Genomic DNA, 13,147 nt, shown 5'->3' on the forward strand with positions numbered 1-13,147 from the left:
TGTTAACGGGCATAGAAATGTGTGAAGAAAATAAATACAAACCTGTTTTTGTTGGTACACCTGGTGATCATACCCATGAAATACTTATCTATACATGGAGATATTTATTCCTGTGTTATTTACTCATTGAATTTCACTGATGTTTATCATTACAGGGAATTAGTGTGATTATATTTTCATGATAAGTCTGTCTGAGCAATGTGTGGCTTACACCTGCTCACTGCATTCCCTGAGCCATTTCTGTGGGGGGGGAAAAATAAGTTATTAGGTGAGGCGGAGCTGCTGTTCAGATTATTTTCTCCTCAAGAGTATTGATTGTCAGATTATAAATGATTGTTTCCCAGTGTGTTAGGAGAAAACACAAAAGTCTGTCTGGTGAGGCTGGGAAGTGTCAACTCAAAACAATCATTGTCTACCACCCTTTATGGAACCTGTATTCTTACCATGAAACTGTATCTTTGTGTTGCATGCACTTAGCCTGGGAAGTATGTTACTGTAGAACCATCATCACTTTGGAAACAAAAATAACATAATTACAGTGACTACTTTTTAAGCAATTAGAATATGTCAAGCACTAGCAAAATGCTTTGCATTAATCACCTTGCAGTAATCATTTCTGGAAGTCTTCCTTAAACGTTTATGAATTCAGAAACTGAGGTTTGTTGAAAGAAGTTAGTTGTAGTGATGAGTGGTAGAGTTGGAATTCAAATATCAGTTTATCTTATATGTGAAACCATAATAAATCCTAGCAATTATGTTATGCCCATAGAGGCTCATTTTATATAGCAAGTACCTGACCTCAAGCAAAGATCAGGGAATGAAACTGGTACTCTTTCAAGCATGGAGGGTTGGGGGGGAAATCCAGAGCTTGTGTATTGCTGAGAAATATGTGCCCAATTAGGATTCAGCAGTCAGCTTTTCTAAACAGCCAGGCGTATGCAAGAACCAATGTTACCTCTGTGCCAATTACTGTGCCACACAATTATTTCTGGATCTTTCAATGCTAGATTTAAACAGCAATGTCACTGATATACAGGCTTTCCAGTTTGTGAAATGGCTGTTAAATTCTGTTTCACTGGCTTTCCCTTGCTTGCTTGCTGTTAAATCCATATGCGTGATACACTTGAAATAGAAGTGCATTATAATCTTATCAGAACACCCAGCATAACATTTTTTGAGTATCACTGAAGACTAAGTAATTACAGCCTCCAGGCAGTTCGGGCTGAATAACTTTGTTTCTGTTATATACAAATCCACCTTCCAGTTATCCATTGTTGAATTAAATATTCTCAATTAAGATTTATTGCTCTGTCTTGGATACATTAAGTGCTTAGAGCAGTTTGCATAACAGAGGATTTTAATTTACTAGTTAAAGCCATTTCCATGTTTAAAATGTTTACATATTATGGATTTTATCCTTCAAGCCTCATAAAGCAAGTTGGCCTGCCAATCAACATTGCCCTTCATGGCTTATTCTTAAGAATCTTGTGTACACTATTTTTATTTCCTTGATGTTTTCCCTTTACTTTTAATGCAACCTTAACTGAAAGTCATTTGTTTATTCAACCTTCAAGTACACCTTCTTGAAACCTACACAACACATTTTATTATTTAATAATTTCAACCCATTTGCTACATAATGTGGATTTTGAAATCTATCCATGGATAACATTCATAAGCACTTTTTACCCCATCAAAAGAATTCAAGGGGTCTCATTAAAAAAAAATTCCTGGGTATGTTTTCTTGCTTGATAATGCAGTTATTTATACACACTCATTATTCATCACAGTCACTTTTATTATGTATGAAGTGCAATCAATGTATAAGGCTGTGCACCTCAAAATAAATGTTAACAATAGGTTTTTATAAAGATTAGAGGAATTTACAAAGCAATATTAAGTTACATTATGCATACATACACAAATAATTGAAATGTATTATACTGTTTCCTCTGATCATTCATTTATTCATTTTTAAAGATTAATGTAAAAAAGATATAAAAATAGTTATGAAGCATATACTAGGTACCATACCCTGAAAATAAAACCTGGAAGGTCGTGGTTTAGTGAATGAAAAAGACACAGGTAACTATAAACCATTTGATACAATTTTTAGTCAGTTAAACAAAACAAAGCCATTTGTTGTTCATAAGTACTGTCTTCCAGACACCATACATTTAATATGATTGGGTACTGCAAAAATAGAGAAAATAAGTAATTCTTTGTGGGAAAGGAAAACAGAGATGAGTTGCAACCAAATTGGTGGTATTTTGAAATTTCAACTAGATCTTGAAGGAGATCAGTTTAGACTAGTGATGGAGATTCTAAGTCTGCTTTTAGGCAAATAATGGGGAAGGACAGAGTGCATCTGCTGTTTCTCAAATGTCTTTGACTCAGAATAATCTTTAAGCCAAAATGGTATAATTTGGAGTGGCATTTTCTGTTCCTGTACATACTCAGCTAGTTGTTGAATAGCATGTTTTCCTTTTTAATGGAAATTTTTATTGAGATAAACTTAGATTCACATACAATTATAAAATGTAATACAAAGAGGTCCCATGTGCACTTCATTTAATTTCCCCCAACTGAAACATTATGTAAAACTATGGTGCAATATTAAAACCTGTGTGTACAGTATATAGACATATACAGTATATGTATATATATATATAGACATTATCTTTTTTATTTTTTAATGTTTTATTTATTTTCAGAGAGAGAGGAAGGGGGAGGGATAGAGAGATAAAAGCATTGATGAGAGAGAGGCAGCTGAGAGACATCAACCAGCTGCCTCCTGCACCCCCTTCTGGGGATTGAGCCTGAAAATTAGACATGTACCCTGACTGGGAATTGAACCGTGTACCTCTTGGTTCATGAGTCAATGCTCAACCACTGAGCTATACCAGCCAGATTACAACCCAGATATTGACCTTAATACAATCCAACCATCTTATTCATATTTTATGTTTTACTTGTACTCATTTTTGTTTCTGTAGTTATATCTATAAATTTTATCGCATATGTAGATTTCTATATTTACTACCACAGTCAAGATACTGCATAATTCTAATGCCATAATAATCTGTCATGTTGCCCTTTTATGACCACAACTACTCCTACCCTACTACCATCCACATACCATCAGTCTTCCATTTGTAGAATTTTATCATTTTAAAATGTTATATAAATAGAACCATAGAGTACATAACCTTTTGGATTGGCTTTTTTTACTGAGCTTATATCCTTGGAGAGTCATTGAAATTGTTCAATATATCAGTAGTTCTTTCTTCTCTATTAGTGAGCAGTATGCTATTATATATACACTAGAGGTCCAGTGCACAGAATTCATGCACAGGGGTGGAGGGTGTCCCTCAGCCCAGCCTGCACCTCTCCAATCTGGGACCCCAACTGCCAGTTTAGGCCTGATCATGGTAGGGCCCTGCTCACCTGCCTGTCTTCCTGATTACTCCTAACTGTTTCTGCCTGCCAGCCTGATTACCCCCTAACCACTCCCCTGCCAGCCTGATTGATGCCTAATTGCTCCCCTGCCAGACTGATTGCCCCTAACTGCCCTCTCCTGCAGGCCTGGTCACCACTAACTGCCCTCCCCTACAGGCCTTGTCCCCCTTAACTGCCCTACCCTGAAGGCCTGGTCCCCCCCAACTGCCCTCCCCTGCAGGCCTGGTCCCCCCCCCCCCCCCGCCAACTGCTCTCCCTTGCTGGCCATCTTGTGGTGGCCATCTTGTGTCCACAAGGGGGCAGCCATCTTTAACCACATGGGGGCAGCCATCTTGTGTGTTGAAGTGATGGTCAATTTGCATATTACTCTTTTATTAGATAGGATATAGTATACTACTTAATCTTTCTCCTGTTGAAGGAGTTGGAATGTTTCTAATTATTGACTAATACAAATAAAACTGCTATGTATATTCAAGTACAGGTTTTTGTATAAATATAGGCTTTAATTTCTCCCCAATAAAGTCCTAAGGGTGCAATTTTTGGTCCTAAGGGAGCAGTATGCTTGATTTTATAAGAAACTGCAAAGCTTTTTTCCAGAATGGCTATACATTCTTACTAGCAGTGTATCAGTGATCCAGTTTTTCTTTGCATACTCCCTAACATATAACTTCATGACTACTTTTGTTTTAGTCAGTCTTGTAAGGTTTTAATTCAATGGCATTTTAATTTTAATTTTTTGTATGATATTGAACATATTTTTCATGCGCTTGTTTGCCATCTGCATATCTTATTTCTGTGAAATGCCTGTTCACTTTTTTTTTTTTTTTTTTGGCCTATTTTCAAATTTTATTTTAACTGCTGAGTTTTGAGAATTCTTTTGTTGATACTAGTATTTGGTTGGATATGGAGATTGCAAATACTTTTTTCTGACTGAAGCATGTCTTTTACTGGCTTTCACAGAACAGAAGTTTCAATTTTGGTGTGCCTGTATCACTGAGAAAATATTGTGTGTACATCTGAAAATATATATAATTTAATTTAACTTCACTAGGGAGAACTCCTGAAGACAACTTATAATTTTAATAATGGGATTATATAAATAATTCATCTATCCAGTCAATGTTTATAATTACTTTCTTTGCTCTAGGCATCATGCTAGGCATTATAAAAGATCATTGACACAGATCCTTCCCTCTAGGCACTCACAGTTCCGACACAAAGGTGTTGTGTAGTAAACTCTGGGGAACTTTGACCCAAACTGTGTAACTTTCCTGCTTTCTCTGATAACTGCTTTACATAGTGCAAGTCAGACTCTAGAAACGGCAGGGTGTTAAGTGGAGGAGAAAATCCTGACTTTGCAGACTAATTTGAAGTTAGACACAGTCAGTAGAAATGCCCTCTCCTATCTCCTTCAAAAGAGGGGTTGAGGAAACTTAAAGACATTCCCTGAGAAAGACAGGAATAATACTGATTTTAAAATCCAAGGTTAAGTACAATAATAGATTATTCTACTTACGCCAGGAGTAAAATTAGTAGTATAAATGCGGTGTCTTACAACTGCTGTATATGGCTCACAATCGGACTCTTCAGTTTCTTTGCAGCCAAAGCAAAGAGAGAAATATGACCAGTTACAATTTTATATTTTCCATATATAGCTCTTCCTGGCACTGAGCCCTGAAAGAAATTTCTCCCATGGGTCCTTGTATAAAGAGGTCACTGTGTGAAGTACTGCTTTCAGATACTGTATCCTGGGAATTATAACAGTGTTTTTCTTATGGCTACTTCTTATAGCATCCTTCATTTAAACCAAGGGCATAATGCCAAAGCTCAATTCCGCAGGAGATTAAGAGAGGGACAAAAACACAGCGATATAAAAATGTATATTGTTCTCTGATGATTTGGCTTGATTGAGAGATAAAATTTAAAGTACACAGAAGGATAGATAACTTTCCTAAAAGGAATTCTTCATGAATGTATTTGTTTATTCAATTTTTGTTGAAAATTCAGCAACAGAAAGTTTGGGGTTACAAATGTATCATAAAATTGTAGTAAATATATCTTCATTGCTAATTAGAGATGGAATTATGTGCTTTAGATAGTCAACTAGGCAGACAGTAAAATAGAGCACTTCTGGAAATTGAGTGGTTTAAACCACTAAAAATTCTTTTTAATACTAGAAAAGATGCACTTAGTTACCTGCAGAGTAGCCAACTTTCTCTCATAAAAAATTGAATGGTGAGTAGAGTTTTGCCCTGAAAATGTTACACCATAGAATATGACTGTGATAGTCATGATTTGATTATTTTTCCATTGTGATTAAAAGAAATCACTTACCATGCTCATAAAAAAATTAAAATTAAAATTAAAAAAATGAAAAGGTCTTCCTTGAAATATATAATTTTGTGCATTGTGAATTTTCTGGTGAACCATCCAGACTTGTATTAGCAAAACATACCAGTAAGTCAATAAATCTCTGGTATATTTTATTGACTTGTTGAATTATTTCTACTTGATTAAAACTGGTCTGGTAAGTCAATTCCACTCTCTGACCTGGGACTATCTATAGTTGAGAAGTGTGTGCTGTTTTAACCCTCTTTCAATGCACTTGAACTTGTAATTCTCTTCATTTGTCTCCCCTTCCTCCCTCCCTCCCTCCCTCCTTTCTTCCCTCCATCCTTCCCTTTTCCCTTTGTCCCTACTTTTCTCCTTTCTTTCCTCCCTCCCTCCCTCCCTTCCTTTTTTATGAAAAATAAAATTAGGTATTTTTTATGAGGAGGAGAGTTTTTGTCATTTGTTCAGTCCATTTTCTGAGGGAGATCTCAGAAAGTTCACCACATTGTATGCCTGAGTTATGTGTACGTCCACATATAACTCAGGAACACAATACCTGCGATCCACCTTGTTCTGGATCACAGGTGACCAAATTGGAGCCACAGAGTTATTGTTATAATGTACTAGTAGATCCCAAGCCTATTTAACATGCATGTAATTAAATAGATGTGTACTAAGAACCCTCGGCAATCAAAATGTACATGTACTGAGCCTTTAAAAACCATAAATACCACTCCAATATATGCAATGGTCCATCCTATATAATAAAAGCCTAGGTGGCATCACGCCCTCTTGCGATGCCCTCACAGGATGGCCACCACAAGATGGCTGCACGCACAGTGGAGTCAGGGCCTGGTGACTGCTCTGCATGGTGAGGCCTGGGGGTCCCGCGGCTCTGTGCGGCATGGAGAAGGCAGGCCCCGATGGAGGAGGCCAGTCGCGGCAGGGGAGGGCAGTTGTGGGCCATCAGACCAGCAGGGGAGCAGTTAAGTGTCAATCAGGCCAGCAGGGATAGTAGTTAGGGGGCGATCAGGCTGGCAGGCAAAAGCAGTTAGGGGCAATCAGGCAGGCAGGCAGGCGAGCGGTTAGAAGCCAGCGGTCCCGGATTGTGAGAGGGATATCCCCTGAGGGGGCCCAGATTGGAGAGGGTGCAGGCCGGGTTGAAGGACCCACCCCCATGCATGAATTTTGTGCACCGGGCCTCTAGTAAAATATAATAAAGTTAACCTAGATCCATGGTCTGCAAACTGCAGCTTGAGAGCCACATGTGGCTCTTCGGCCCCTTGAGTGTGGCTCTTCCACAAAATACCACGGCATGGGTGAGTCTATTTTGAAGAAGTGGCATTAGAAGAAGTTTAAGTTTAAAAAATTTGTCTCTCAAAAGAAATTTCAATCGTTGTACTGTTGATATTTGGCTCTGTTGACTGATGAGTTTGCCGACCACTGACCTAGATTGACACATTGTGACTTCGGCTTAGTTCACTTACTTGTTGAATGGTTTATCTTTCTAGGCAGCCCCTAAATGATCCCCATTGAATTGCATATATCAGTGAAATTATTAATTCTTGGCATTCTTCTACCTTTGAATTTACTTGAAAAAAGTTGAAACCTCCGATTTAAGTTTATATGTGCATAAGGTTAATTTTACTAAAAGTAGAGGAGGGATTGTACATTATATAAGTCAAATTAGTGTCATAAATGTATATTACACTTTAAACCTTTATGAAGCCAACTAGTATAATAAGAGGCCAGGCAGTCAATTTGGAAAGAGAACCTTTATTAAAATTTCTGGGATGACCATCTACTATTTAGGGACTCCTTTTTTAACTGTTCTTTATATTATTCTCCTTATATGTAAAGTAGAACTCAGTGTCACAAGATTGTTGTGATAATCAATAGAGATAATGGTTAAGTGCCTGTTAAAGTATATTGTTTCACAGAAAGTTAAAACAGCATATATATATATATATATATATATATATATATATATATATATATATGCAAAAGTAAGTTTACAGTTGTAAGTATGCAAAACAGAATTTATCTTTGTATTATTTATTCATTAGTTATTATATTATATATTATATTATTAACTTGCTTTTGCCCACCCCTGTATATTTTCCATTAGCTAGACCTCATATTTTCAGACAAAAATCTGAGTTTGCAACGTACTTTTCCCCCTCAAATTTAGTGCTAGGTGACTATTACAATTTAAGTGGCTACCCTTATGTTTAAGATGTATAATTTAATTACAGGTCTATCGATAGACTATGTGGAAAACAAGCTTTATTGGATCAGTTCCGGAAATGGAACCATAAATAGATGCAACCTAGATGGTGGTAATTTAGAAGTAATAGAGTCAATGAAAGAAGAATTAACAAAAGCTACAGCCCTAACCATCATGGGTAAGTACAGTGGTTTTATAGTTAGGATGTTATTATTGATTGGAGGTTGATTAATTATGATCAATTAAAAGCTGAGAAGAGTCACTGCTCCATTAATTCCAGAAGCACATTTAAATTGCACATCTCTATGAGGTGTTTTTTTTTCCCTTCTTCTTCTTTTCTTAACATTAGCGAACAGATTTGTAACATTATACAGATCAGGGACTTTACTATTATTGCTTTTGGATTACTGTGAATTGTTTTATTTTATGATTATTTTTTTATGTTCTGCTGAAGTGTTTTAAAGTGTAAGGGCATTGTGTATTTGTCACAATAACAAATGTGGCTTATCTCTACTTATAAAGGATAGCTTGATCCATGCAGATAATTCAAGAGACAAGGCCACAGGGTCCATTGAACAATGATAGAAATTATTCTCCAGCAATAATTCTTTTCTATACAGGCATACCTCAGAGATATTGCAGGATGGGTTCCAAACCACAACAATAAAGCAAATATTGCTAGATAGTGAGTCACACTAATTTTTGGGGGGTTTCTCAATGCATACTAAAGTTATATTTGCACTATACTGTAGTCTATTAAGTATATAATAGTATTATGTCTAGAACAACAATGTCTATACCTAAATTTAAAAAAAATACATTAGTGCTAAAAAGGCTAACCATCATCTGAGTTCATCAAGAGTTGTGATGGTTTTGCTGGTGCAAGGTCTTGCCTCAATGTCAATTGCTGACAGCTGGTAAGGGTAGTGGTTGCTGAAGGTCCTGGTGGCTGTAGCAATTTCTAAAAATAGGGCTACAATGTAGTTTGTCACATCAATTGACTCTTCTCGTCATAGTGATTTCTCTGTAGCATGCGATGCTGTTTGATAGCATTTTACCCATGGTAGAGCATTCACAATTGTAGTTAATTCTCTCAAACTGCTTTGCCAACTGCCACTGCTTTATCAACTAAGTTCCCATAATATTCTAAATCCTCTGTTTGTCATTTCGACAACCTTCACAGCATCTTCACCGGGAGTGAGTTCAGCAACAAGACAGCTTCACTTTCTTATCATTTGTATGTTCACTAAAAGAGACGCACTTTTTGTTTCCTCCAAGAACTTTTCCTTTGCATTCACAACTTGGCTGTTTGGTCCAAAACATGGAGCTTTGGGCCTGTCTAGGTGTTCTACATGCCTTTTTCATCAAGCTTAGTCATTCTAGCTTTTGATTTAATTATGTGTGACTCTTCCCTTCTCTTGAACACTTTGAGGCCATTATAGGGTTATAAATTGGCCTAACTTTAATATTATTGTGCCTCAAGGAATAGGGAGGTCTAATGAGAGGGGAAATAATAGCGAACAGCCAGCTGCTGGAGCAGTCAGAACACACCCACCATTTATCAATTAAGTTAACTGTCTTACCTGGGTACAGTTCCTGGTTTCCTAAAACAATTACACAATAACAAATATAATAATGAAAAGTTTATATATTTGAGAATTACCAAAATATTACTAAGAGCAATGCCAGAGAGTTTACTGTCTATGTTTTGTTTGTTTTTTTCTAGGAATTTTATGGTTTGAGGTCTTCCATTTAAGTCTTTAATCCAATTTGACTTTATTCTTGTATAGGATGTAAAAAAGTTGTCTAGTTTCATGTTTTTGCATGTATATGCCCAATTTTCCCAAAACTATGTATTAAAGAGACTGTCTTTACTCCATTGTATATTCTTCCCTCCTTTGTCATTAATTGACCATATAGGCGTGAATTTATTGCTGGGCTCTCTATTCTGTTCTGTTGATCTATATGTCTGTTTTCATGCCACTAGAATGCTGTTTTGATTACTATAGTCTTGTAGTATAATTTGCTTATCAAGTAGCATGATAACTCCAACTTTGTTCTTTCTCAAGATTGCTTGGGCTATTCAGGGCCTTTTGTGGTTTCATTTAAGTTTAGGATTATCTGTTGTAGTTCTGTGAAAAAAATGCCTTTGGTATATTTATAGGAATTGTGTTGACTCTATAGATTGCTTTGGGTAGTATGGATATTTTAATTATGTTAATTCTTCCTGGTAAAGATGGTAGAGTAGATAAACACTGCGCTCATATCCTCCAATGACCATATTAAAATTACATCTAAAGTATAGAACAACTGCCCTTGAGAACCACCTAAAGACTAGCTGAACAAAACTCAGATAACCAAGGATATAAAGAAGAAACCATATTGAGGCTGGTAGGAAGAGCAGAGACACAAAATGGGCTGATCCCATATCCATGTGTGGTGGTTAGGTATTGGGAGGGATATCTTAGCTACAGATATCCCTGAGGAGCAAGGGGTCCCAGCTCCACACTAAGCTCCCAAGCCCAGAACAAGAGTGCAGAGAAGAGGAGTACCAGAACATCTGGCTGTGAAAATCAGCAAGGATTCCATCCAGGTGACACTGAAGACTGCTATAGACACAGGGGTCCTCTTAAAGGGCCTGAGCATAGACTCACTCTCTCATGAATACCAACCCTAGACTCTAGCTAAGAGACAGCAGCACTAGAAGTGCCAGGGACACATGGAGAGGACCTGGATAGTCTAACTGTAGGGGATGACTGGAGGGGCAGCTCTCTCCAGGACTGAAATGCTATCAGGGGCCACTGCTCCTTTCTCAAATGCTCCCCACACCCAGTCAGCAGGCACAGGTGGAAGTGTGGAAGGTGACATGCTTCACATGCAGTACCGTCTGTGCTTTACCTTTTCTCCATTGTGTCAAGGAACAGAGTTTACTTTGTCAGGGTTCATTTGCACATTGTGTCCAATGGCCGTTGACGAGGACTCTTGACGCCTTTTACTGTGGACTGTTGTTTGTGTTCTCCTGAATTATATGTGGAAGCCCTGAAGGCATGTGGAGGTGGGGGCATTTGGAAGGCTATTAGATTGTGACTGTAGAGCCCACATGGACTAGTGTCCTTCTAAGAAGAGGCCAGAATGTTAGACTCTCTCTCTCCGCCATGTGAGGATAGAGCACGGAAGTGATGGCATCATGATCTTTGACTTTCAGACACCGGAACTGTGAGAAACCCTTTCTTAGGTGTAGGCCATGCAATTTTTTGGGCATTTTTGTTATAGTAGCCTAACTAAGACGTATTTCTAGTTATTAGATATAAGCTGACTAGGTTGTAACTTCAAACCTTAATCTATTCCTCATTTTTTAAAAATGACCCTGTCAATTGTCTTTTTCCAACTGTGAAAGTTAGCAAATACAGTAGTTTTTGCTTTTAAATACAATAGCTTGTAGCTGTAAAATTTTATCTACTACTTACTTTCCTTAATTTTTTTTCCTCAGTATTTAGCAACTCCTTTTTTTAAGGAATTTTATTTTATAAATATACTTCAGGTTCATGAAATAATGGTACACTAAAACATTTTTCTTATATGATTTTCAAGTGACTTATGCTATAAGATAATGTATAGGCAGCTGTGTTATACTTAATTATTGATTACCTAGTTTTCAAATATAGTTTATTTGTTTGCTTTTATTCATCTTTTTCATATAACCCTGGTATTTTCCTGATCATTAATATCTGCAGGAGACAGTGAGTTAAATGCAAATTAATAAAGTTGCCATTCAATTTTAGGTGCCTTTGTGAGGAGGAGGAGGCTAAAACTATTGACTAAAATTAGTACTTGTGGGCTATTTATGTATTATATTTAGCATATGCAGTTTGAGAGTAGACTGTATATATTATATTCACATTGAAGAGAAAGTTAGAAAAATAAATTCATAGAGCTGAGTGAAAATATACAAATAAAACAAATATACTGGCAGAAATATGTTTATTGGTATTTGGAGAAAATTAAGATGCAATTCAGGAAATTGTAGGATGATGACTTCTTTGTATTTTTTATTGGGGCAAAAGGATCATTGATTTAAAATAGAAGTGAGAGTATGGGGATTATTCAAGCAAACTTGAAAGAAATATGTATTTCTTTATGAAAATACCTCTCATTGGTGAATTTAGTGGTTGGTATCTTATTTATCATAAGTGATCTTGACATAGTACATTAAAATGAGTCATGTAATAATTTGTCAAGTTTTGCTAGAGCAAAAGGGTTTAAGTCCAGAGCACTATAAAGGGCACAAGCTTAAATTTAAAGCTCTATACTACATGCACATCTTATGAGATGTTTATTCATTGTTCCCTGCTAATCCATTGCATACACAGTTACTCTCATTGAAATTCAATTATACATCTACTTTTATTGTTGTACTTTTTTGGGGGCTAAATGATCTTGAGAAATTACTTTTACCATGATATCTGAATCATGTACATATAGTCTTCATTGTATGATTAAAACATAGACTTTTAGAATTAAGTGTAAGCTTTAAAAATTACTAAATTTATCACTTTTATCAATTAAATAAGTATACTTTAGGTTCCTACTATTCATTAACTAGCTATGGTTCTGGTACAATTACTAGGCCATAGTTTTCTATTCTGCAAAAATATGAATCTTGACCAAATAAGTTACAAAGTCCTAAAAACCTTGTATGATTTTATCACTAATGTTTTGACTCAAGGGTGCAGGGAAATAGTTTAAAATAAACCATCGTCTAAGTTGAAGCAATACAGGAGAGACAAAAATTGTCAATAAAAATAAAGTTCACTTGTGAAGTTATGCTAATCGGAGTTCATATTAATCTGTTTTAGAAGTTTGGCAAAGTTATTCAATTTTGACAATTAGGAGTTTGGTGGATGTTTACAATATAGAGTTGCTTAAATTTCTTGTCTTTAGAATGTATTGATACTTTTTTAAATGTCTAAATAGCTATCTCCAACATCCAGCTAATCTTTGAATCACTTGCAAAAATTGGCGAAATTCTTTTTAAAATAAAAAAAAAAACTTTGAGTCACAGGTAAGGCCAAGAAAATATTATTTAATTATGCATTTTCTATGAATAGTTAAGCTCTCCGATGAATTTAT

The 13,147-nt window shown here is 36.2% G+C and overlaps 1 protein-coding gene across 1 annotated transcript in view; it reads left to right on the forward strand.

Annotated features, from left to right (window-relative positions):
- Positions 1-13,147, forward strand: part of LRP1B (LDL receptor related protein 1B) — a 1,721,287-nt gene that overhangs the window by 1,172,705 nt on the left and 535,435 nt on the right. Inside the window, exon 32 of the mRNA XM_079782447.1 lies at positions 8,046-8,195. Coding sequence (XP_079638573.1) covers positions 8,046-8,195 — 150 coding nt within the window. The remainder of the gene's footprint in view (positions 1-8,045; positions 8,196-13,147) is intronic.

Source organism: Cnephaeus nilssonii, assembly GCF_951640355.1.
Source record: "Cnephaeus nilssonii genome assembly, chromosome: 10".
Taxonomy (NCBI): Eukaryota; Metazoa; Chordata; class Mammalia; order Chiroptera; family Vespertilionidae; genus Cnephaeus; species Cnephaeus nilssonii.